The sequence below is a fragment of the Leptopilina boulardi genome, unplaced genomic scaffold (genome assembly GCF_019393585.1).
Source record: "Leptopilina boulardi isolate dan_hultmark-lab unplaced genomic scaffold, ZJU_Lbou_2.1 LbouV2_51, whole genome shotgun sequence".
In the NCBI taxonomy this organism is placed as follows: domain Eukaryota; kingdom Metazoa; phylum Arthropoda; class Insecta; order Hymenoptera; family Figitidae; genus Leptopilina; species Leptopilina boulardi.
The window spans coordinates 418,366-442,057 of NW_026137996.1; the positions used below are offsets into that span (position 1 = coordinate 418,366).

Genomic DNA, 23,692 nt, shown 5'->3' on the forward strand with positions numbered 1-23,692 from the left:
TAGAGGAACACCTCTATTACCACCAAAAAGTCATCCAGGTCAAAAAAAAAATTTCAAAAAAAATTCAATTTTTCTTAGGCAGAAGATTTTATTGCATATTCTTGCACAAAATACACCTAAAAGTGTAGAAAAAAATTGACTATATGGCTTTCGGTCTTGGGCCACGAAACCCTAAGAAACGAGTGAATCAAAAATAAAAATTGAATACTGAAAAATTTATAATATGAAAATAAAAACGAAAAGTAGATTATAAATAAGCTATATAAAAATATAAAAAACAAAATAAAAAAAATGAAATAAATAAATAAATATATAAAAAGTATAAAAATGTATCAAAAATTTTTTTATTTTATTTTACTTAAATTTTTATAATCTTAAATGAAAATAAAAAAACTAAAACTAAATAAACGGTAAACGGGACAATTGATTTATGAATTATAGATGGAAAAAATAAATTTGAAACAAAGATTATAAAAATGTATTTATATTTTTATATTCAAAAAAATGTTTTTTAATTATTAAATATTTAATGTAAAAAAAAGATTTTAAATAGATTAGCAAATTGATGAAAAGACGAAAAAAAAGCTCTTGTGGGGAAATTGGTATACAGACACGAAGGAATTAAGTTTGCGAAAAAGAGAGAGAGAAAAAAAACTTTTCACACCATCCAAAGTAGGTAAATAATTCTTCTTTGGAGGTAAATCTCAACTTCTCAGCTTTGGCTCCTTGGGGCGGTTGCACGACTTGTTCGTCGCCTGAAGCTGTAGCTGGTATTATCGTATCTGTGTCATGTTTGTCTCGGTCTTTAGTGCGCTAGTTAGAATTTTATCATTGGTACTACTTTGCAAGATGCTCTTTTAAAAAAAAAAATAAATAAAATAACTGTTCTCTTTTTTTTAAACAAAGACTTCTCTTTAAAAAAAAGGCTTCTCTTTTAATGAAAAAAACTTCTTTTTTGAAAAAAGTATTCTTTATAAAAAAAAATTTTTTTTTTTAAATTCTCACTATTTTTTAACAAGAAAACAAAATTTCACATATAGAAGAAAGAATAATTGCACACTTTAATTTTAGTTTGCATCTTATTTTAATTTCAAAGAAAAATTAATTTTGTTGAAATTATTCTTTTCAATATTATATTCAATATATTTTCAACTTTTTTTTCAATTTTATTTTTTACCTGTTCCTAAATCTAAATAAATAATTTTATTATTTAGACAAACAGATATTATTTAATTTTACCATATAGAGCAAATTATTATTTTGTTTTGATATTGAATATTTATAATATTGAAATAAATTCCACTCGAAATTTTCTTTTTTTTTTTTATTAAAATAATGAAGGTCGTTAATTTGATAATTTATCTCAACAAAAAAATTTTTTTGTTGAAAAATGTTACGATTTTAATCACAATTGGCCCAGTTTGTCAGACAAAAAAGATGGATTGATTACGCACTCAATAAAAACAAATACTTAAAATTCTTACTTACTTAAAACTGATAAGCTCTTATAGATTGTATTAAAATAATAATTAATAAAATAATTAAAATAAATAATAATAATAATAATAATAATAGTTATTATTATAATATTATTATTCTTTTATAGATATTATTTTGTATTAAAGAATTTTATATTCAATTATAAAAAATTAAAAACTAAATTCCGCAAATAATTTAAGTTAAATTAAAAAAATATTTTCCAATTATTAAATAGTTTAATTAACAAATTAATGAACGTCCTGAGAAAACTTTTTTTCTTCGCATATTTACTTATTTAAAAAAAAAAAAAAAAAAAAAAAAGGTCAATATTTCAATTGTAAGCCACGCGAGAAACTGTGTCAGTTTTATAAGTCAAAGGAGAGACATTGACAAGAAATTTTCTTTAGAAGCAAATAGAGTAAGTAAAAAAAGTAATTAGTAAGGTGTCACAAACATTAAGTGTTTCGTCTCTTTGAAAGTTTAAACCGTTTTCCCCACCACCATCACTACTACTAGTACCACTACTAGTATATATATATATATATATATATATATATATATATATATATATATATATATATATATATATATATATATGGCTTGCTATTATTAATGGAGCGAGTTATGCACAAAGAGACCAGGGCACCTTTGTGACAGAAAAACATAAAAGAATTCTAACAGCAAAGAATTACGACCTTACGTTATGAAGTTGTCTTGGCTCTTGGTCTCTTTATGCATAACGCGGTCCATTTGTACTTAGTTCTTGTCAACCCAGTTTACGGATGAAAAGTGCAAAAGCTTCACTAGCTCCTATCGTATATAATACAAAAGAGATATCAGGATTTTTTTACATCAAGAGAATTTTTAGGATACCTCCTGCCAAGTTAGTCACATATTGTATAACTAAATTTCATTAGTCGAATTTTTTTCTCCTTTATAATTTTATTAAATGAAAAAAAAAATCACCTTCTCTCAGCTTCAAATTAATTTTCATCAATATTCACACCTTGAGAAGTAAGTCTCGAGAGCTAAATAATTATTTGTTCCAAATAAAATTTTCAAATACAATTTTTAAATAATTTTTTTTTAAATTTAATTAAAAATTTAAAAAAAAATTATTTAAAAATATTATTTAAAAATTATATTAAAATAACTAATTTTTATTTAATGCAAATATTTAGTTGTAATAAAAAAAAATTTCTCAATCTATTCTAATTTATTCTATTTTTGTCAAAATAAAAATAAAAAAAATATATTTAGTAAAATTCTGATAATGACAATTAATAAAACTTTCGAAAAAGAAGATTATATATATAGTTGAGGGAAAAGGTTATGCGAAAGATTAGATGGGGATATTCTAGTTTTTAAGACCTGCAGGTCTCGACACTGACAAATGGATTCGAGCAAGGATTGATAAATTGTCGATCGACTCATACGTTCTTCTATGCAAAGTAGAGCTCGTTAAAGGGAACTCTGAAATAAATATCTCCTCCTAGTTCCTCGAGGAGAATCTCCAATCTCTACAATATCAGCGAAATCGCCTTTCCATCAAACAAAAATCAACTAATTTATTCACCAATAAAAACAAATTTTATCTTATTTATATTTTGCCAAAAAAAAAAATTTTTTTCAATCACTAATTTGTTTTCTAAATATTTTTAAAACGGACTTTCAATTTTCAAAAATTATTATTTTATTAATCGAATTTTAAAATTAAATAAAATTAAACTTTTTTTAAACTGGAATTTTTGATTTAGAGTTTTTTATTAATGAAATTTTTCATCCTTTTTTTCAGTTGATTTATGTTTTTTTTTTTTTTTTATATCAATGGAGTTTTTTTAATTGATGAATTTTTTATTATTAAAAAATGCCTATTATTTAAAAATAGAATTTCCTTTTTTTCGTTCAAAAATTATTTTTTGAAAATTCACACAAAATGTAAAAATACACTTGACCGGAGATGAGGAATATTATAATATTAAAGTTCGACAAAAATTATTAATAGACAACGGGATAAATTTAAAATTCTTCTAATCTTCGCTAAGAGGATTGTGCGGACTTTCATTAAATGAAGATTACAATTGATAAAACGTGTGTTCTCTTAAACAGACCGAGGTTCAATATAAAAGTTAATACTCCTGGCACTTTTATTGGCGTCCTTCAAATCTGATAAGTTGTACAAGCTTCTTATTTGTGTTCCATTAGAAAAAAAAAAATCTCTCATATTATTTTCCTTCTACTCAAAGCAATCGCTAAATAAGAAAATTCATTTTCTAACAACGATCATATTTTTATTTAAACGAAAAATATTGAATTGAAAAAAAAAATTCAATTAATAAATTGAATTATTATTTTTATTAATGTTTAAATAAAATAATTTTTAATTAATTATTATTCGAGAAAATGGGAAATTAGAAAAAGAAGAAATGAAAATAAAAAAAAAAAGTACTCACGGATCATTGGTTTTTGGTAGAAGGGTGCCAAGTTCCTTGATCCTGTCATTGATGTTGAACCGTCGCCGTCGCTCAACTGAAAACGGAAATTGTGCTCGTCAATCATTGCAGTCACTAGATAAGTAATTTGTTCAGCGCCAACTTTGATCTAATCAAAATCTAATCGCCATTTCCGCCTTCTTTTACAAGTTCCTCTCTAACGAGTATATTATTTGATAGAGACTAAAAGTTCCAAAAATTTATTGAATACCTTTTTTTATATTATCTAATTATTATTAATTAGTTTTTAATTCTTTATTTTTTTAAATTACATTAAAAAAAAATAATAATTTTTTACCATTTAAATTTTTGTTTCTTGCAAATAATAAAATGCAAATTTGCATAGTTAGCATAGATAAAGCACTTTTTTAAATCCTTCCTATTATACTCTTGACTTTTTGGTATAAAATTTGTTACATAAAGACGTTATCTAAGTTACGTATATATTTCGAAACTACGTGCAAACTATAAACTAAACTTTAACTACAATAGCTTTAAAGTATAACTTAAAATTTATGCTAATAAAGCTACTGAAATAATATAATTAACCCAAATAATTATATTCTAAATCAATACTAAAGAATATTTTGAAAAAATATTTCGAGAATAACAAAAAAAAAAAAATGAAATCGATAATACAAAGAAAATCAATTCTCTTAGAATTGAAATTATCAAAGTTTAAAGTGCTTTTAAAACAGATTCAGTAAATTTTAGAGATACATTTAGCTGTGGATTTCATTATTCTGTTCATGTATCTCTCAAGTAGTAGAAGTCGAGCCTCTTCGTGTACGCGCATTCCTAAGGCAACTCGTTATCAACACAAGCACGCGTCGCAGACCTGAATCTTCTTAAGACGTAAGCAAAATATACATAACGAGGCGACGATAACGAATGAAAATACAGAGCACCAAATTTTAAACCAACAGGTGTTAATCCGACGATTTTATTAACGGGAATATATATGTATATATGAGGCTGTGCAAATTTTCTAAGCCATACAAATGACACCCGGGATTTTAAATTATCATCATTCATTTTTTTTTTCTTTAGAGATATATTCATGTCACAACATTTCTCACTAAAATTGCACTCATTAATAATCATTATTTTACTCCTTCATTATTGTATTTATACAAAAAGCAAATTTCTTTATCTCAATTTGACTAATTTTCGAAAATTTTCTTTTCTCATTATTTCTATAATCCTGTAATAAAAAGGGATAAACATGTCATGTTGAAATACATTTGACAAGTCACATTTCAAAAAATTTTGGTCCATCGTTGAACGGATGCTGTTGGTCTTAAAAAGTTATACATTTTTTGTAGAGCACTATCTTGTAATGCCTTCTGAGGTATTTCTAAGAAATTTTTTAGCCACTTTGGTCCATTGTAGCTGGGATGCTGTTGGTCCTATCAAAAAATGTTGCATATATATTTTTTGAAGAGCAATACCTTGAGAAAATTTTTTTGCTATTCCCGAGAGTTTTTTTTTGAAAATTTTAAATTTTGAAATTTTTGGTCCATTGCAACTTGGATGCTGTTGGTCGTAATAAAAATTAATCATACATTTTTTGTAAAGCACTTGAAGCATCTTGCATCTTTGTTAAGCATCTTGAAATCTTTCTTGTCTAGAAAATTTAAAATTTTTGGTCCATTGTAGCTCGGATGCTGTTGATCCTACAAAAAGTGCTCCATACATTTTTTATAGATCACTATCTTGGATATAAATTAAATAATTTAAATTTTCTAAATAAATGTATCTAGAAAATTTTTGTCCACATTGGTCCATTGTAGTTAGAATGCTATTGGTCCAATCAAAAACTGTTGCATATATTTTTTGAAGAGCACTAGCTCGATATAATTCTTCTGCTATTTACGAAAGTTTGTCTATGAAATTTAAAATTTTGAAATTTTTAGTCCAATTTGATTCATTTTAGATCGGATGCTGTTGGTCCTATATCAAAAAGCGCTGCAATCATTTTTTGTAGAGCACTATTTTGGGATTATTCTCCACCTATGTCTAAGAGTTTTTCTCGAAAATTCAAATTTTTCAAAATTTTCGTCTATTTTGGTCCATTGTAGCTCGGATGCTGTTGATCCTATCAAAAAATACCTTATACATTTTTTTTTTAAAGCATCATCTAGGGATAACTTCTGTGCGGTAATCCCGAGAGTTTATCTCGAAAATTATCCAATTTGGTCCATATCACATTGGAGGCAAATAAAAAAAAAAGGAATGTTTGTTTATGGAAAAAAATACTATAAGATTTATCTAAAAAAAATTTCTCATAGTAACTCTCTGATTTACTATCAAATTCAATTCTTTCGTTGACAACTGAACCCAATGAAGAACCACGAGCTCGTACGTGATTTAAGCTTCACATGAAATGCAACATTCTATATATATATTCGCAAAACGAACGACAAATTTACCTCCTGGTCTCACTAGAATTACAGTTACGAAAACGAACAGTTTTGGTAGAGACTTTCTCTCTTCAGATTGCTACATCGGCTTGTTTTGAATTTAGATCAGATGGAGATATATATATATATATATAAGAGACAATGTTTTATGTCAGAAAGTTGTCTTGCTTTATTCAGTGAATTTCATTTATATACCTTGATACACTTGATTCATTTTGTAATCATTCATGACATTCATTTAAAAATAATTTTAATTTTCAAATCTAAAACTTTTTTAAATTTAACTGTTTTATATTTTATTTAAAATAAATTTAATTAACAACAACTTGTGGTTGTTAATAAACACATTCATTTTGATTGACTAATAATAAAGTGTGTGTGTGTGTGTGTTTAAATTTTACAATCTGCTATTTATTGAGTATATGAATATCAATTTACAATTATTTTTTTACCTCCCCACAAACCTTTATTAAAGCGAACACACGAAATTAATTTTACATATATATATATACGCGATCCAAAGTTCACGACCCCTTTGTTATTCTTGTTATTAAACGTAAAAAGCTCATTTAAACTTTCATGAAATATTTCAATTTTACAAATTCACTGCAACGAGTTCCAATTGGCAAATTTTAATAAAAAAAAAAAAAAAAACAGCACAATCTGTTCACAAATATTCGAAAAATATAAACATTACACAGTAAAATTATATGTATATATACAGACGAGGGTAAATTATTTGAGTGAGCGGTTTATTACAAAATACTTGAATGAAATATTAGCAAACTGAACTGTGTCAATTACCTTTTATGGGGAAAATGCCCCCAATTACTTTTAATTTAGCCGCGACCAATCTCAAATTCTTTTTTATTATTTTAAATATATTTTTTTATGTCAAAATAACTAAAATTTCAGTAAACTTTTTATTAAGTGATTTAATTAATCTTTGACTATTTTTTTCAGCTTTTTTTTTAATTAATAATTAGTTATTTCTTTTAATGCTGAAGCAAAATGTCATAATGATTAATTATTTTTAACTAATTTATATTCAAATAATAGAATATATTGTAAAAATTGGTTTACTGACCCAGTTACAAGAAAAATCGTTTTTTTTTTTAATAATATCAATAGCTTTATAATGAAAAGAAAATATTTAATAATACTTTATCCTTTATTAAAAGAAACTATTTAATAATAACTTCACTATGGGTAATTAAAATAAAATGTTGTAGAGAAATTTCTTCATTTCATTTATTCATTATTCATATTTGAATTTTTAAATTTAAAACTTAATTAATTGAACAAATATTTAAAAAGAATTGATGATTAAAAAATCATTGACAATGTGACAAATGAATAAAAGTAATGAAGAACCTTTTTTTCTTGTTTTAGAGAAATTTTTTCTTTTAAATCTCTTTTTAAATATATAGCACCGAAAATCTCTCTGGAAATCAATGCCATCCTTGTGCAGTTAATTCAATCAGAGAATAATCGATTGATATGTAATGAACATTTACCGATAGCCAAAGAATAAAGTAATTACTATATATATATTGATTAAATTTTACTTTCAAAATAGTCCAGATTTTTGACAAATAATAATAAAATAATAATAATAATAAAAATAAAAATATTATTATTATTATTAATAATAAAAAATTATTTTTCTAAAATTTTTCTTTAAAAATGATATTTCGAGGCATCAATAAAGTTTATATTCTTTTAGTTTCACATAAAGTCTCTATGAGGTTAAAGGAAAAATATTATCTCAAAAGAAAAAAAAAACAAAGAAAAAGAAACTATCTGTCTGCAATGAAAAAATAAATATATCCTCTCAAAGTTACTATTTACGATGGTAAAAAAAAATATTCAATTCAAATATTCAGTAAAATCAAAAATATACTGAAGCAAAAAATATTATGCAATCTGCAAAATTTATAAATATAGTAAATTTGTATAATGACTATCAAGAATTAAATATAATTTTTGTTATATATATATATATATGAAACTCGTGAAAAATCTAAATGCACAACATGTAATAGAAGATCAAAAAGAGACAAGTGATAAAATGGAGAGAAGGAGAAGAAGAAGAAAACAAGCGCAGAAAGCAGTTTCGTATTGAGAAGGTTTGAAAGCAAAGAGTAACTGCAACGACGCCGGAAAACTTCCCTATGATCCTGAACAGACTTCTTCCTCTCGAGAGGAGGAAACTTCGACTCTGATCCTACTGATTAGATTACGACAGTTAATTCTGAAGAGAGAGAGAGAGAGAGAGAGAGAGAGAGAGAGGACGATCGAACGTGTCCAATTCAAGTCGTATAAGCCGAACACTCGACTTTTTCGCACTACTACGAGAATACCCATTCTTTTCATTTCAGAGGTGAAACTCCCACACACATACTCAATTTCCAATAGTGTACACCTATCAGTTTCACCAATTAGACCTTCCAACATATTCTCACTAATAAATGAAGCTATTCCCAAGTTTCTCAAAAAGACACTCGCCCCTTCCCTACATTCACTGTTTCTCATGTTAATTTTTAACGGCAGCGTATTGTCAAAGGAATCCAATTTTTATTTTTTTAACTTTAAAACTTAGAATAATTTTTCTTTTAATTTAAGGGAAAAAAACAGATTTCATCCGTTTCCATGGTAACCATTCCATAGTAACGTTGCTACGGTATTCGTTTCCATAGCAATCGTTGCTATGGTAACCGTTTCCATATAGTAACTGTTGCTATAGTAACCACTTCCATAGAAACCGTTGCTATACGGTATCCGTTTCCATAGCTACTGTTGCTACGGTAATCGTTTCCATAGAAAGTGTTGCTACGATATGCATTTCCATAGTAACCGTTTCCATAGTTACAGTTGCTATAGTAACCGTTTCCATAATGTTTCCATAGTAACCATTTCCATAGCAACTATTGCTACGGTATGCGTTTCCATAGTAACCGTTTCCATAGTTACCGATGCTATAGTAACCCTTTCCATCGTAACCGTTGCTACGGTATGAGTTTCCATAGTAACCGTTTCTATAGCACCGTTGCTATGGTAACCATTTCCATAGCAACTGTTGCTATGGTATGTGTTTCCATAGTAACCGTTTCCATAGTTACTGTTGCTATAGTAACCATTTCCATATTACCGTTACTACGGTTTGAGTTTCCATAGTAACCGTTGCTATGGTAATTTCTATATTACCGTTGCAATAGTAACCGTATCCGTTTGCAAAAAAATAAACGGTGAAAAACATTTTCCTCTTAATAATATTAACTCATCTAAAATTTTGAATATAATGTTTTTAAATTTTAATTGTACCATAATAAAAATTTCTTTAATGTTACCAAAAATTCAAATATTTTTCCCCGTTTCCTTATTGAATAAGAAGAAACCAAACCAAAAAATTGAAATGGAAAAAAAAATCTATTCGCTCCACAACTGAAAATTTTCAGACGAGATTTTATGTATATAAACGTTTCCTTCAAGTTTTTTTATATGTGTAAAACGCACTCTCTCTCTCTCTCTTTCTCTCTCCCTCTCACTGAAGATAGGGTGGAAACCTTTAATTCTTAGCACGAAAGGAGAAAAGAGATTCCAGCAATCGGATCACGTATGCACAAGGGTCACGTGTGAAAAACGTGCGACACTTTATCCGGAACGACTGTCTTCCTTTTTTTTTCGTGAATGTACATATGCCGGGGCAAAAGAGGTATATGCAGGAGAACTCCAATACCCGATAAGAGGTTGCGGTTCAAAAAAAAAGAAAGAAAGAAAGCACGAGAAAGAGAGAGAGAGAGAGAAAAAAAATGTGTGTGTATATACCTATATGAAGAATAAAGAAAAGGGGGATGTGAATCGTTTGCGCTAAATTTAAAGAAAGAAAGAAAGAGAGAGAGAGAGAGAGAGAGAAAGAGAGAGAGAGAGAGAGAGAGAGAGAGAGAGAGAGAGAGAGAGAGAGAGAGAGAGAGAGAGAGAGAGAGAGAGAGAGAGAGAGAGAGAGAGAGAGAGAGAGAGAGAGAGAGAGAGAGAGAGAGAGAGAGAGAGAGCGAAATTGTTACTAGTATGCAGCGCAGATGTTTCTACCTAAATTCTATTTCACCTTGCTTCCTAATCTTTTTAGTCAGTATACAATTTATCAAGATAATTTTTTTTTCTTCTTCTTCTTTCTTTTATTCCTCCTTTTTGCGTGAAAATACACCTTTTTGAATTTTAATCACTTTTTTAAAACCACATTTTTATTCAAATTTATTTATAACTAATTATGAATTATTATTATATTATTTTAATTGATATTGTAATTTAGAAATATATAAATAAATTTACTTTATTCTGAAAAATTTTTCTAATCTTTTTACATTAAAAAAAAAAAAAAAAAAAAATTATATACTCGAAATTGCTAATACTATATATAAGTATAGGAATTGTTTTATATTTCAATGGAAAAAGAAAAATTATATAATCCTTGGTAAGGCATTAATTAATTAATATTCTGAGAACAATTATTCTCCTGACAATTAATCAAATCATGAAAGAAACAGAAGTCAGATATAATGCAGAAATGTTTGTGTGTGTGTTAGACAAGGTTGATATTCAAGGTCTTGATTCATGAATGAAAATTATTCCGGAATCAAAAAATAGAATTCTATCTTTCATTTAATATCAAAAAAAAAAAAAAAAAACAATAGCAAATTTTTACTAAAAAATAAATAATTAAAAAAAAAATAAATTTTTTATTAGAAATTTACCGAAATTAGCAAATTTTTAGATTTTCTTATTGTAATTTTTTTTTAAGCAAAATTAACCAATTGACACTTTGAAAAAAAATTAATAGGGTAAATGTACTAATTGCGGCGGGATTCGAGTCAAAACATCTTTGAAATAGAAAATTCGACATTTCTATTTTATACACTCAAATTTAAGACTTATTAAACTAAAAGCTTATGTTATTAAGATATTAAAAAAAATTTTGAACTTCATAAAAATCGATTATTTAAACAAATATGAGAGATTAAAATTAATACCGTAATTTTCTATTGCTGCGCGTTTGTATCAATTTCGTTGACCAAAATTACGTGTATGTTGAAAATACTTTGCCCGCCGAAATTGGAGCCAATGGAATTTAAAATGTTTCACTTGCGGCGGGGAAAAAAATTTGATCTCAAATAATTAAATTAATAATTGTTTAAATGTGCATCTTTATAAGTAATTGTATAAAAAAAAAATTGAAATAATTTTTTTTTAATCATTTGACAACAGTTATATTAAATATAATAGTAATAATAGTTAGTTTTTTTATAAACGCACCGTAATTGATGCACTCGCCGTAATTGATATACACTTATCCTATACACGGAAAAAAATAGTTCGTGAAACTTTCGTAAACTATAGTTATTCACTTTTGGACGGGCCCAAAGTTTGGAAATCTTTCATTAACTTTTTTTCAAGATTCCACAAACTTTTTTTTTGTCCCCGTGCGCAGACATTGATCTTCATATGAAAAGAGTGATGAACGTTCGTAAAATTTTGGAAAAAAAGTTAATAAAAAATTTCCAAACTTTGGGACCGTCCAAAAGTGAAAAACCAGTTTACCAAAGTTTCGCGAACTATTTTTTTTGACTGAATTCAATAAAAATTGTTATTAGATTTAAAAAAAATCAAATAGATTTCTGTTAATTATAATTTTTCGCCACTAGAAAGTGATTTTCGAGTGAAATAGATAGAAATAAAATATAGTACTCACTCATATTATGATTGTCTTTCTTTTGTCTGTCTTTGGCAAGGGCGTGGATTTCTGCGTCAGTGAGCAGCAAAGGTTCTGGTTTTATTTGAAGGTCTGGAAGACTTGTTAAACTTCCTGCTTGACTGTCCTTTAAGCCATCGCCCAGAGATCCTGCCTCAAACGACAGAATATCATCCAAAAGGTCCTCCGCCTTAAAAGAAAAATAAAAAAAAGAAAGGTCAGAAAGTACAATTTAACCTTTTAGCTGCGGGAAAATTTTAGTACAAATTGACCTGTCATAAAATCCAAAATTTATACATAAATTAACTGGATATATCAGGTAGAGTCCCCGACCTGATTGCTGGTCGATATATCGACCACCCCCGCAATCAAAAAAATGTGCAATAAAAAAAACCGAATCCGGCTAAAAATTGGTACTCGGGGGTTTTCGGGGTCGCTGATTACGAATCTGATGTTAGTTTTTCAAAATTCAAAATTGAATTTTGTCTAGAAACATTAAATATGTTGTGTTTCTTGAGTGGTCGATATATCGACCAATCCCGCAGCTTAAAGGTTAAAAAAAAAATTATCCCTACAAGTGAAAAATGATATTTTATTCATTTAAAAAAAAATTTTTTTTTTTTTTTTTGATTAAATTTTTGGGCAAAATTAGATTTATAAATTTTGAATTGATTAAATTTAAACGATGATAGAGAAAGAGGAAACACGCGCTGTCTCTACTTGGACCAAATCTTTGGTTTCCGTTTAGGAGGTATTAAATTTGTCTGCTGGTCACGGCGACTTGATCCTTAGAGAAATCGATACTATCGATAGACGTGTCATCGAGCAACCGGTATTATTGATGGCGGCGCTTTAACGCTAGTTAATGCGATTTATAGCTATTCGCCTGGGCGCCTTGCTCGCTCGTGTGTCCCGTATATACGAACGTCTTTGGAGAATGAACGAAGCGCACGTCGTTAATAATTCCACGATGTCGTCGCCATCAGTAAATCACATCTTACCTTAGAAATCGGGGAAGCGCCCTGTTTTCAGGGCTTTCCGTAAATTGTGAATGACCCAACTATATGAAACGTTGGCAACGAGACGATTTCCCCCACTCTCACAAAAAAAAAAAAAATAACAAAAAAATGTTATTAAAATTTTTTTTTATTTAAACTTTTTTTCTAAATTTGAAAAAATTAACTATTTGCGGCGATGAGATTTTATTTTACAAGAAAAATGCATTCAAAAACAAATGTAAATATTTTTCTTTAGAATATTATTATTTTTATCGAAAACTTAATATATTTATAATGAAGGAAAATGATTTTTTAAAATCAGTTAAAAACTAAAATAAAAGTAAATTAGTTAGTAAACGATTTTAAATCTATTTAGTAATTTATTGTATACTAATAAAAATTCAATATTGACAAATTTCACTCGATAATTATGTATACTAATGTTATTTGAAATATTACTCTAATCGAAAAAAAAGAAACTTTCTGAAAACTAAAGACAAGTTTTTAAATTAAATAATTCTGAATTTCTCTTGCTTTTTTTTTCTTCTTCTTTTTCCTTCTTTGACGAATATTTTCAAACTGACTTTGATAAATGTGTTTGATGACACTTCCATTCTAAAAAAACGTGAATCGATAAAACATTCTTCTTACAATTTTTTTTTCCGTGTTTCTAAAATTCCAAGATAAAAATTTCTTGTAAACAATTATAACACGAGAGATTTTTCACACACAAAAAAAAAAAAAATGAGGAAATCGAAGGTTTTTCTATATTGATCGTTTGAGTTATCATCATTATAAATTTTTCCACGTAAATTCCAAGCTATTTTCTAAGCTTCTTTCAGAAGAATTCTTACATGAAAAAAAAAAATAAAAAATAATTGAATTACAAATTATATTTATGTGAGACATTTTAATTCAATTTCGAATTCTTGTCTTTTCATAAATCTTAACAATAACGAAAAATCATTTTCTTTCTCTCTCTTAACATTTTTGTCGAGAAGTGTGTCAGTAGGTAAACACAATGTACTTGAACAATAAATAAACTCTCCAGTTGTCAGACTGCTTGCGTGTAATTAATGTAACTTGTTAATTTAAATTTTAACTTCATGTTTCTTTTCTCGTACAACATATGAGATATTGCACAACACACAATATTTATATATTTTACATTCTAGTAGATAATTTATAATTAGTTCAAAATTAATTTCTCCTATTAAAAAAATTCTCCAAATTCATATATATATATATTTATATATAAATAAATAATTCGTAAAAAAAAATTTATATACAATTTTTTTACAGCCCTCCAAAGAAAAAAGCTTTACATTTTCAAAAGAAAATCTTAATCACGTATTCCGCAAAGAAAAAAAAAAATATCGAATGTCTTTGAAAAATATATAATATGAAATAAAATGAAAACTTTTCAACTTGAGCGAGAAACCATCTTATAAAAATGAAAAAAAAACAACCCCCGCTTTGATGGGAATCAAAGCAAATCGTTTTGACATTTAAATAAATAAATAAATATATAAAAAAAAGTATCAAAGTTTGTGAAAGAGATCTAAGCGAGTATACACAATCTCGGATAAATATCGGAATATATATATATATATATATATATATATATATATATATATAAAAGTCGTGTCAGTTTGTTCGGCTGATTCAACCGGATTTGGATTTCGATCGACAGATTCCCTATATCGCGTGTTATTTTGTGTGTGAATGCGGTTCTCTCTCTCTCTCTCTCTCTCTCTCTCTTTCTCTCTCTCTCTTCTTGAAACGTCTCGCATCGGTCGAACATACAAAGATTGCAAATAACCGAATGTCGATGGGTCTCGAATGCGCGGAAAAAGAGTCTAGGAGAAAGCATGAAATGAGAAGTTTCAACGAAACGAGTTACCCCACTCTTCTTCCCCTTCCCTCCCCCCCCATTTTTATCCAATGTTACACGTAACTTTTCAATATATTTCCTCGAAAAAGCTTTCGATAATAAAATCTGCACACGACGATACATCCGACAAATGCAATGGGGCACGTCGCGTCGCTTTCAACTTGCCGTGGAAATTCTCTCTTTCTTTCTCTCTCTCTCTCTCTCTCTCTCTCTCTCTCTCTCTCTCTCTCTCTCTCTCTCTCTCTCTGGGAGCTTGTTTACTCGCATAACAAATGAAACATGCTATATTGTCGCATTATATTTTTTTATATAAATTTATATTTCTCTCTCACTCATCGTGAATAGATTCTAGAATAAAATCAAGATTAATTGTGTCCATTAATACAATAATATATATTATATATAAACACGTTCCCGTTAGCGATTTTTAAATTAGGTCTGAATAATTCTTCTCCTTTTATATACTTAAGAAAACAATGTACAGTCACTTTTTTTTCTTACCGTTTTTGCCCGTAAAGAATAATTTTTCATATATTTATAATACAACTTGCAATTGCAAATTCTCAGAATGAACGAACAATTTTATATTGGAAATTGTACAGCCTTCAAAGTGGCATAAAATATCTTGCAGAGAGAGAGAGAGAGAGAGAGAGAGAGAGAGAGAGAGAGAGAGAGAGAGAGAATGTATTCATTTCGTTTCATAAAAAGAAACTTGTTGCAAATGTGTAAATATGCATCAGTAACGTCCTTGAAAGTTGTCAACTTGCTAAGATTATATATTATATCGATGAGAAACAATCAAATTCCTAATATCCTTTAAATGGCAACAAAATTTCATTTCTATTCCTTTTTTAATCAATTTATTCTTTGATTAATATAATTCAATGTAATTTTAATGATTTTTCTTTCATTTAAAATAAATAATAATATAATATGTTTGATGAAAATGAAAATAATTAAATTCTTAATTAATGAAAGTGATAAAAATAATTCTAAAATAAAACTCAATATATCAATAAAGAAAAAAATTTATTTAATTCAAATAATCAGTTAACTATAATCAAATAAATATTTATTTGAAATCAAATTATTTTTATTAGAATTAAAGAAAAATTGCATTTTGAAACAATAACTTCTCTATATTCAAAACAAATACCATTTAATTGACGTAGAAAATTATTTGGTTCAAATAAATAATTATCTGATAATGAATGTAACCAATTTTATTTAAATGAAAATAAATTTTTTTTTTTTTTTTTCATTAATAAATTATATAAATCACAAAATATTCACAAAAGGAAAGAAAGTATTTATAAAATGGAAAAATTTCTTTTGCTGTTAATTTATATTAAGCTGCGAGGCTTTTTTTTTTATCTTGACATCGCGCGATGAAACACTTCGAGACTCATAATATTGATATGTCTCTTTGCACTTTATCATTTTACATCACATACCTGCAATGATTTCGTAATGATTAAAAAAAAAAACTTCTTAAAATATAAGTAGAGATAATGACGTCAATATCATTATCTCAATTGATAAATATAATATATAAATTGCTAAACTAACAGATTTACATTCAATTTTCTCTAAATAGAAAATAAATTAGTATTTATATAATATATATATATATATATATATATATATATATATATATATATATCTCAAAAAAATATTTATTCTTTTGGTTCAAAAAGAAAGACATTTCATCCCTTAAAATCATAGAATACTTCATGTCATAGAGTACTTGTACGGTTGCCATGGTAACAGTTGCAATAGCAACCGTTTCCATAGTAACCGTTGCTATAGTAATCATTTCCATAGAAACCGTTGCTACGGTATGCGTTTCCATAGTTACCGTTGCTATAGTAACCGTTTCCATGGTAACCGTTGCTATAGTAACCATTTCCATAGAAACCGTTGTTACGGTATCCGTTTCTATAGCTACCGTCGCTATGGTAGCAATTACCATAGCATCTACTTTTATTATATACAAACTAATTTTTGACCTGAATTTTTTTTTAGTATATAAAAAGAAAATTATCGGTTACAAATATTATCAATAATTGTAAATAAATGAGGTTTTCCTTTAAAATTCCCACTTAATGAGGTTTGATTGTATTTTTTTTCATATAAAATTAACCATTTAATAAATAATAAAATAAATAATAATTAACCTTTAATTAGTATACCCCCTTTAAAAGTAATATGATAAAATTGAAATATACAACAAAAGAGAAAATTCGAATTGTACCCGAGGTAAATATGAAGAGAAATTATACATTGTATTAGTTGTATATGTTTGTTCAATAACAAAAGTTTTGTATAACGAGTATATATATATATATATATCCCAACTCGCCTCTACTTTCACGCACATTACGATTAATTTCCCTGATGAATCGTACGGATAAGATTACAAGTCAGAACAGCGGTTTCAAAATGATAATCAAAGCCCTAAGGGATTGTGCGAGATTCGAAATAGCACCGGGGAAACCTGGATGGTATTATCGTTGATTTTGAAAGCGCAAGAGAGGTTTAATAGGGCGACAAGATGACATGGAGTTGAGAGAACAAATGCTGTGTTTCACTTGGAACAACGCCTTTACTGAAATTTTAACAAACTTTGCTCTCTCTCTCTCTCTCTCTCTCTCTCTCTGATTCTCTTTCTCAAAGTCATTCAATGAGCATTGAAATCCATGTATACATATACGGTATTACTCTTTGCTGCGTATACATATACTGGTGCGCTTACATTCAAGTGCTTTGGCTTACGTAAACATTACATAAACAACAATAACTAATACACAGAAATATGTGTCCATTTACTCTCCCGAGGCAGACTCCCGCAGAGAGGAGAGGGAGAGAGAGAGAGAGAGATGAATTGAACTACTGAAACATTACAATTGCAAATACAGTTGGGAGCAACCGTGGGCAACAATAATGTAGATTGAACGAGTGCGACAATGAAAAGACGATGAGCGTGTTATTGATCTGTACATGAGTTATACCAATAACAATAGTAACTTATAATTAAGTTATTATACATATATCCATATTTTATCAATTACCTTCAATATCATTTTCAATTCATTATATATTTTTGGATTTATAAAATATTCACTTATTGTTTATTTATTGATTTTTTCAAATATTACAATAGATTCCGGAATTTAATAGATATAAAAATCCAAAATGGCGGATCCAATATGTCGACCAAATTTTTTTGAAAGTAAAAACCACTGAAAAAAGGGGTTTAGTATTGACAACCAAATGTTTGGTTGGTATTTAAACAGCCAAAATTTTTTTGTTGAATCAACAAAATTTCAATTATGTCTTAACCAAAATTTGTTTGACACAACCAAAATTTTGTTGATTCAACAAAAAAATTTTGTTTGCTTAAATACTAACCAAACGTTTGGTTGTCAATACCAAACCTTTTTTTTCAGTGAAATGTCTCAAAAAAATGTTAATTCTTTTTTTTTTAAACTTGCCGATCAAAAAACCTTCCGAGTAAACATTTTTTTTTTTGAGAAATACTGCTTTCATAAAATTTAATTGCCATATTGGATTTCAAATTTTGAATTTTTATCAATAAAATCAAATTCAGCGTGCTCAAAAACATTTATAATTAAATCATAGTTTTTTTTTTTTTTTGAAACTTATTAAAATTTGTTCACTAAACTGCGAATAATTTTATTCGATTCACAGAAAAAATCTGGTATAATTTTTGTTTACGGATAATTTTTAACTGTATGTAAGTACATGACTTTCTTGAATCAATAATAATTTTTTCAGTTGACACTAGAACTTGTGAATTTGATACTAAGCACAAGATATACAAATAATAATAATAATAATTTAAAGACATTCGCTAAACGTGAAAAATATTTTATCTGCCTAATTTCTAAATCCCACTTATCGAGGTTTCAATGTACTTTGTCTAGAATATTAACGGCGAAAAAAAAACTTTATCTGGAACAGCGAAAGGTTTCACTAAAATATAGTAAAAGATTTAAATGAAACAGTAAAAACTTTTGCTATTCCAGTGAATGCTTTCACTGTTTCAGGTAAATCTTCTTTTCCAAGTGTCTATGAAAAAAAAGTCGCAATTATCGAGGTTTTAGTGTAGTCTTTTTCCTAATCTATTAATTCATAAATATTTAGTCTCACTTAACAAGGTTTCAGTGTATTTCTAAATTACCAGATTATAGAAATAATAAATAAAAAAAAATTTCAAAAATGTCAAAACAAAATAAATAATTTCAAAAACGTCCATTCAATAGAGAATATTTTTTCTAAAAAGTAAACTGATCTTGGAAATAAAAGCAATAAGAATTTAAAAAAAATAAAAAAAATTTCCTCAATCCTTTTTCTATTTTTACTTGATCATTTTTGTTATAATTTCATATATTTCTACATTTGTTTGCTTATAATCGATTTCGGTTGCAATTTCCCCGAATTTATCTTAAAATAAATCGATATTTTCGTTTGTGTATATATATATATATACATCGCTTTAATCCTACATTGTCTCTCAAGATACTAGGCGAGAGTGTGAGAGGGAATGTATGCAAATCCATGATAGACTCTCGATGTATCCTTGTTTTCATTTTCATATTCATGTATTCTAAAACAATAGTTCCGTTTAAGGATTAAAATATAAATTAAAGAAATATATAAATATGAAAATTTTCTCAAAACGGAATGATATATTTTTTTTTCTATTTATTATAAATATTTATCTATTTAAAATATTTATAATTGCAAGCATATATGTGTGTGTAAATGTTAAAAAGCTATAAATTGAATATGAGTGGCAAATAGATTTTGGCACTCGTATATTTATTTGAATAATACGTAGTAAATCTATAAATTTTTGTTTATTCCTAGTATAATAATCATGGCTATGAATTTTAAAAAACATTTCTGTCACATCTGGCAATAGAATCAAGTTTTGAGTGACATTAAAATTATGACATATATATTATTTCAAGGTTTAAAAAAAAAAAATAGTGACGTTATTTGTTTCCTTTGTTCCACATATAATATGTTAATGAGATTTGGATTTCTTTTTTGCGCACAATAAAGTAAATTTGAAATTAATTTATAAATATTTTGTTCATAAAAAAAAAAAAGAAAAAAATTTCTCTCATTGTAAAAATTATTTGAATTTCAACTCTATTAATCGAAATTATAAAAAAGACACAAATGAAAAGGTTTTTGAAAACTTTTTAATGAATATATTATAAATTATTTTGAATTTGCTCTTTAAAATCTAATTGTATAATAATTAATTAAGAGCAAAGTATATTTGCACGACTAATGTCTTAAAGTTTATAATTAGAAATCTGTGTAACATCAAAGAGACAAATGTGGAAAAGCAGGGGTTGTAAAATGCCATTCTCAAAAGTAAAGGTTGGCAAAGGCACTGGAGAAGAAAGCTAATTTACAATTACATGCTTATGCACTTTCAGACAACTGTGTGTCGACAGTTATTCTCCAGTTTTCTTGTAAAAATTTCCAGTTTTTTCGTTTTTTTTTTTTTTTTTTTGAAGAAAAAATTATATGACTCGGAAATAAACTTTCTTTTTCACCTCATTCTTTTTATTATATAGTTTGGACAAATTTTTCAAAAAAGACAAAAAATAAATAAAAGTATATGAATATTTATCTAAATCCATCTCATTTCTCTCATCCTCTCTCTTGTATTTTTTTATCATTTCTCTTTTTCCAGTTTTTTTTTCCATTTATCTTCCTCTATTTTTTTCCCTATTTTTTTCACGTTCTATTGCATTCAAATTTTTTTGTACAACATTTTTCTTCTATACTTTTTTTTCCATTATTTTTCTTTTATTTTTACAAATGTTTTTTTTTCTCTCGAATTTACAAATTTCAATTGTTGAATCTCTAATCAATTTGACAAGGAACGAATGAAGAAACTGAATAAAGCTAAGTCACGCAGTGAAAATTAATTATCTCTCTTAAAAAAGAAATCATCAAGCTATGGGGGATGAAAGCTTTACTTGTTAAAGAGAAAAGGGGGGCTGAATGTAAATTAAAAGACTAATGGCAAAAAGTTTTCAAGTTGCTTTCTTCAAGACATCTCTTTTAAAAAGACATTTAGATATAGATAAAAAAAAAAAAATTTCCGCGTGATAATTTATTTCACTAAAAAAAAGAAAAAATAAAAAATCAACCCCCTAAAATTTTTAGAGTCATAAAAAAATAAAATAAAAAAAAAATGTTAAAATATATATTTTTTTTTATCAACTTTTATCTTTTTAGAATTATATTTCTTTAATCAACATTCCACAATGGAAGTCAAGTAAAAATTACATTTAGATGTAATTGCAACCTGCATTTTATTGTTGTTACATTACAACAATGAGATAGGCAGACGTAAAAGTCAACAAACAGTAATTCCGATTTTAAGAATTACGAAGCGTAACATCGTAAACATTTGAAACGCAAAATTAAACCCTATCATTAACGAAAGGGAAACTAATAAGAATAAGTACATCCACAGAAAATGCACTTAGAATTTAGTCTATTAAAAAAAAAAAAAAGAATAAAAATACAATTTATATTTAATCAATAATACACAAAATATCCTCAATATTAAAGAATTTCTCTCACTTTTATTTTAATTATTAAATAATAGTAACAAAATAATTTTTTACAAACAAAATTCCCTACATCCAGGAAAATGTTTTATTTAAAACAAATATAATATATTTGAGCTAAATAAACGTATATTTATCTCATAGCCTACGAACCCATTTATTTTTGGCGTAAATAAATTTTTTTATTTAAATCAAATAAAAATTTATTTGAATCAAATAAATATTTATTTGGCTCTGAGACAAATTTATCATTTCTCTAAATAGAAAACAAAAAATAAAAAAACAAAATTAGGTCAAATTATAATTCTTAAACGATAAGAAGAAAATTCAAAATTAATTCTCACAAATTTTTACAAAGAAAGTGTAAAAATTTTATTAATTGAGAAAAGAAAACAATAACTGTGATTGCCTTTACATTGTGTGTGTGTGTGTTTTTTTTTCATGACCAAAATTACGTTATCAAATTTATGTTATATATATATATCTTGTGTACAAATGCACAGGCAAGAAGCAATTGAAATAGTAATTGCATAACGAACATTGTAATTGCATACAATTAAGTACCGCAAGCTAAGAAAATAATGCGAGGTATTGTGGGTCTAATTAATTCTATTCTTTGTAAGACATTCGATAGGCACTTTGCCCTGAAATTTAACTTCAAATACTCTATTTTAAATTGAAAATAAAAGAAACTTGTTATTTTATTTTTAACTTACATTATAGAAAAGACATAAAAGAATTTCAATAAAAGATATAATGAGATGAGAAAATAACTATTACTTTAATTAATTTTCATGTTTCTAAATAGTTAATTGCGATTAATAATTCTCCAAGAATAAAGATTGTATAAATAATACTCAGTAAATCTATGAGTCATATAAAATAATAACAATTTTTTAATAATAAAAAATAAATTTGAAAAAAAATTAAATTAAATATTATTGTAAAATAAATATATATAAAAAATAAATATTAATAACAATTAATAATTTATAATTAATTAAAAAATTTATAATTATTAAAAAAAAATAATTATAATTTATGAACAAATAATATTTTTTCTCCTTTCTTGAATAAGAGAAAAAAAGAAATTTACTATCATTTAGCGTCAAATACTAATCACGACAAATTACTTAAGTATAATTGAAAATTAATATCTTGGAAAATTTTTTTTTTTAATAAAATAAAAATATCTGATAACCACTTTATTGATATAGATAAAAGTTTCTTCATTCATAGTAAAGAATTAATAAAAATATATAATTTCTCGTTATTCAAATATGTTACAAACAAAAAAAAAAAAAAAAAAGAATTTTTTCTTTCTGTGTCGCTATTTTAATTTTCCCTATATATTATTCCATAATATATTTTATATCATACAGATGAATATTTGATTGCATTGAAGAAAATTTTTTTATTAATACATACTTTGTCAACGAATAAGTTACTGCGATCATAATCTCCATAATCGTAACAATTTATTCAAATGAATTAATGTAATTGCGGTCATTTCCTAAATGAATACTCCGAGATAATAATTTATTAACACGTTATATATTTTCATTGTGTCTTTGAAATATTAGGAGAGGAAATTAAAATTATTGAAGCTATTTCAACAATCAGAAAATAATAATTAATTAATTGAATATAATAATAACAATAATAATAATAATAATAATAATAATAATATAATAATTACTACAGTACTACTACTACTACTACAACTACTACAAATACTAATAATATAATAATAATAATAATTATTATTAGTAATTATTATATTATTAGTAGTTGTAGAAGTAGTAGTACTGTAGTAATTATTATATTGTTATTATTATTATAATAATGAATAATAATAATTAATAATAATTAATTAATAATTATATTCACATTATAACTTAAGTACAAATTATTAAATAATTAATTTTATTAAATGTTTTTTATTTAATTGAATCTGCTCTCTAAATCTGAATTAGTAAAAATGTTCACTAATTTAAATTAGTGACTCACTTTTTCCTTAAGAATTAGTAAAAT

General features: G+C 26.2%; 1 protein-coding gene across 1 annotated transcript in view; it reads right to left on the reverse strand.

Annotated features, from left to right (window-relative positions):
- LOC127289949 (microphthalmia-associated transcription factor) overlaps positions 1-23,692 on the reverse strand; it is a 113,071-nt gene that overhangs the window by 33,481 nt on the left and 55,898 nt on the right. Inside the window, exons 4-5 of the mRNA XM_051318282.1 lie at positions 12,141-12,330; positions 3,933-4,008 (exon numbers count right to left, since the gene is read on the reverse strand). Coding sequence (XP_051174239.1) covers positions 3,933-4,008; positions 12,141-12,330 — 266 coding nt within the window. The remainder of the gene's footprint in view (positions 1-3,932; positions 4,009-12,140; positions 12,331-23,692) is intronic.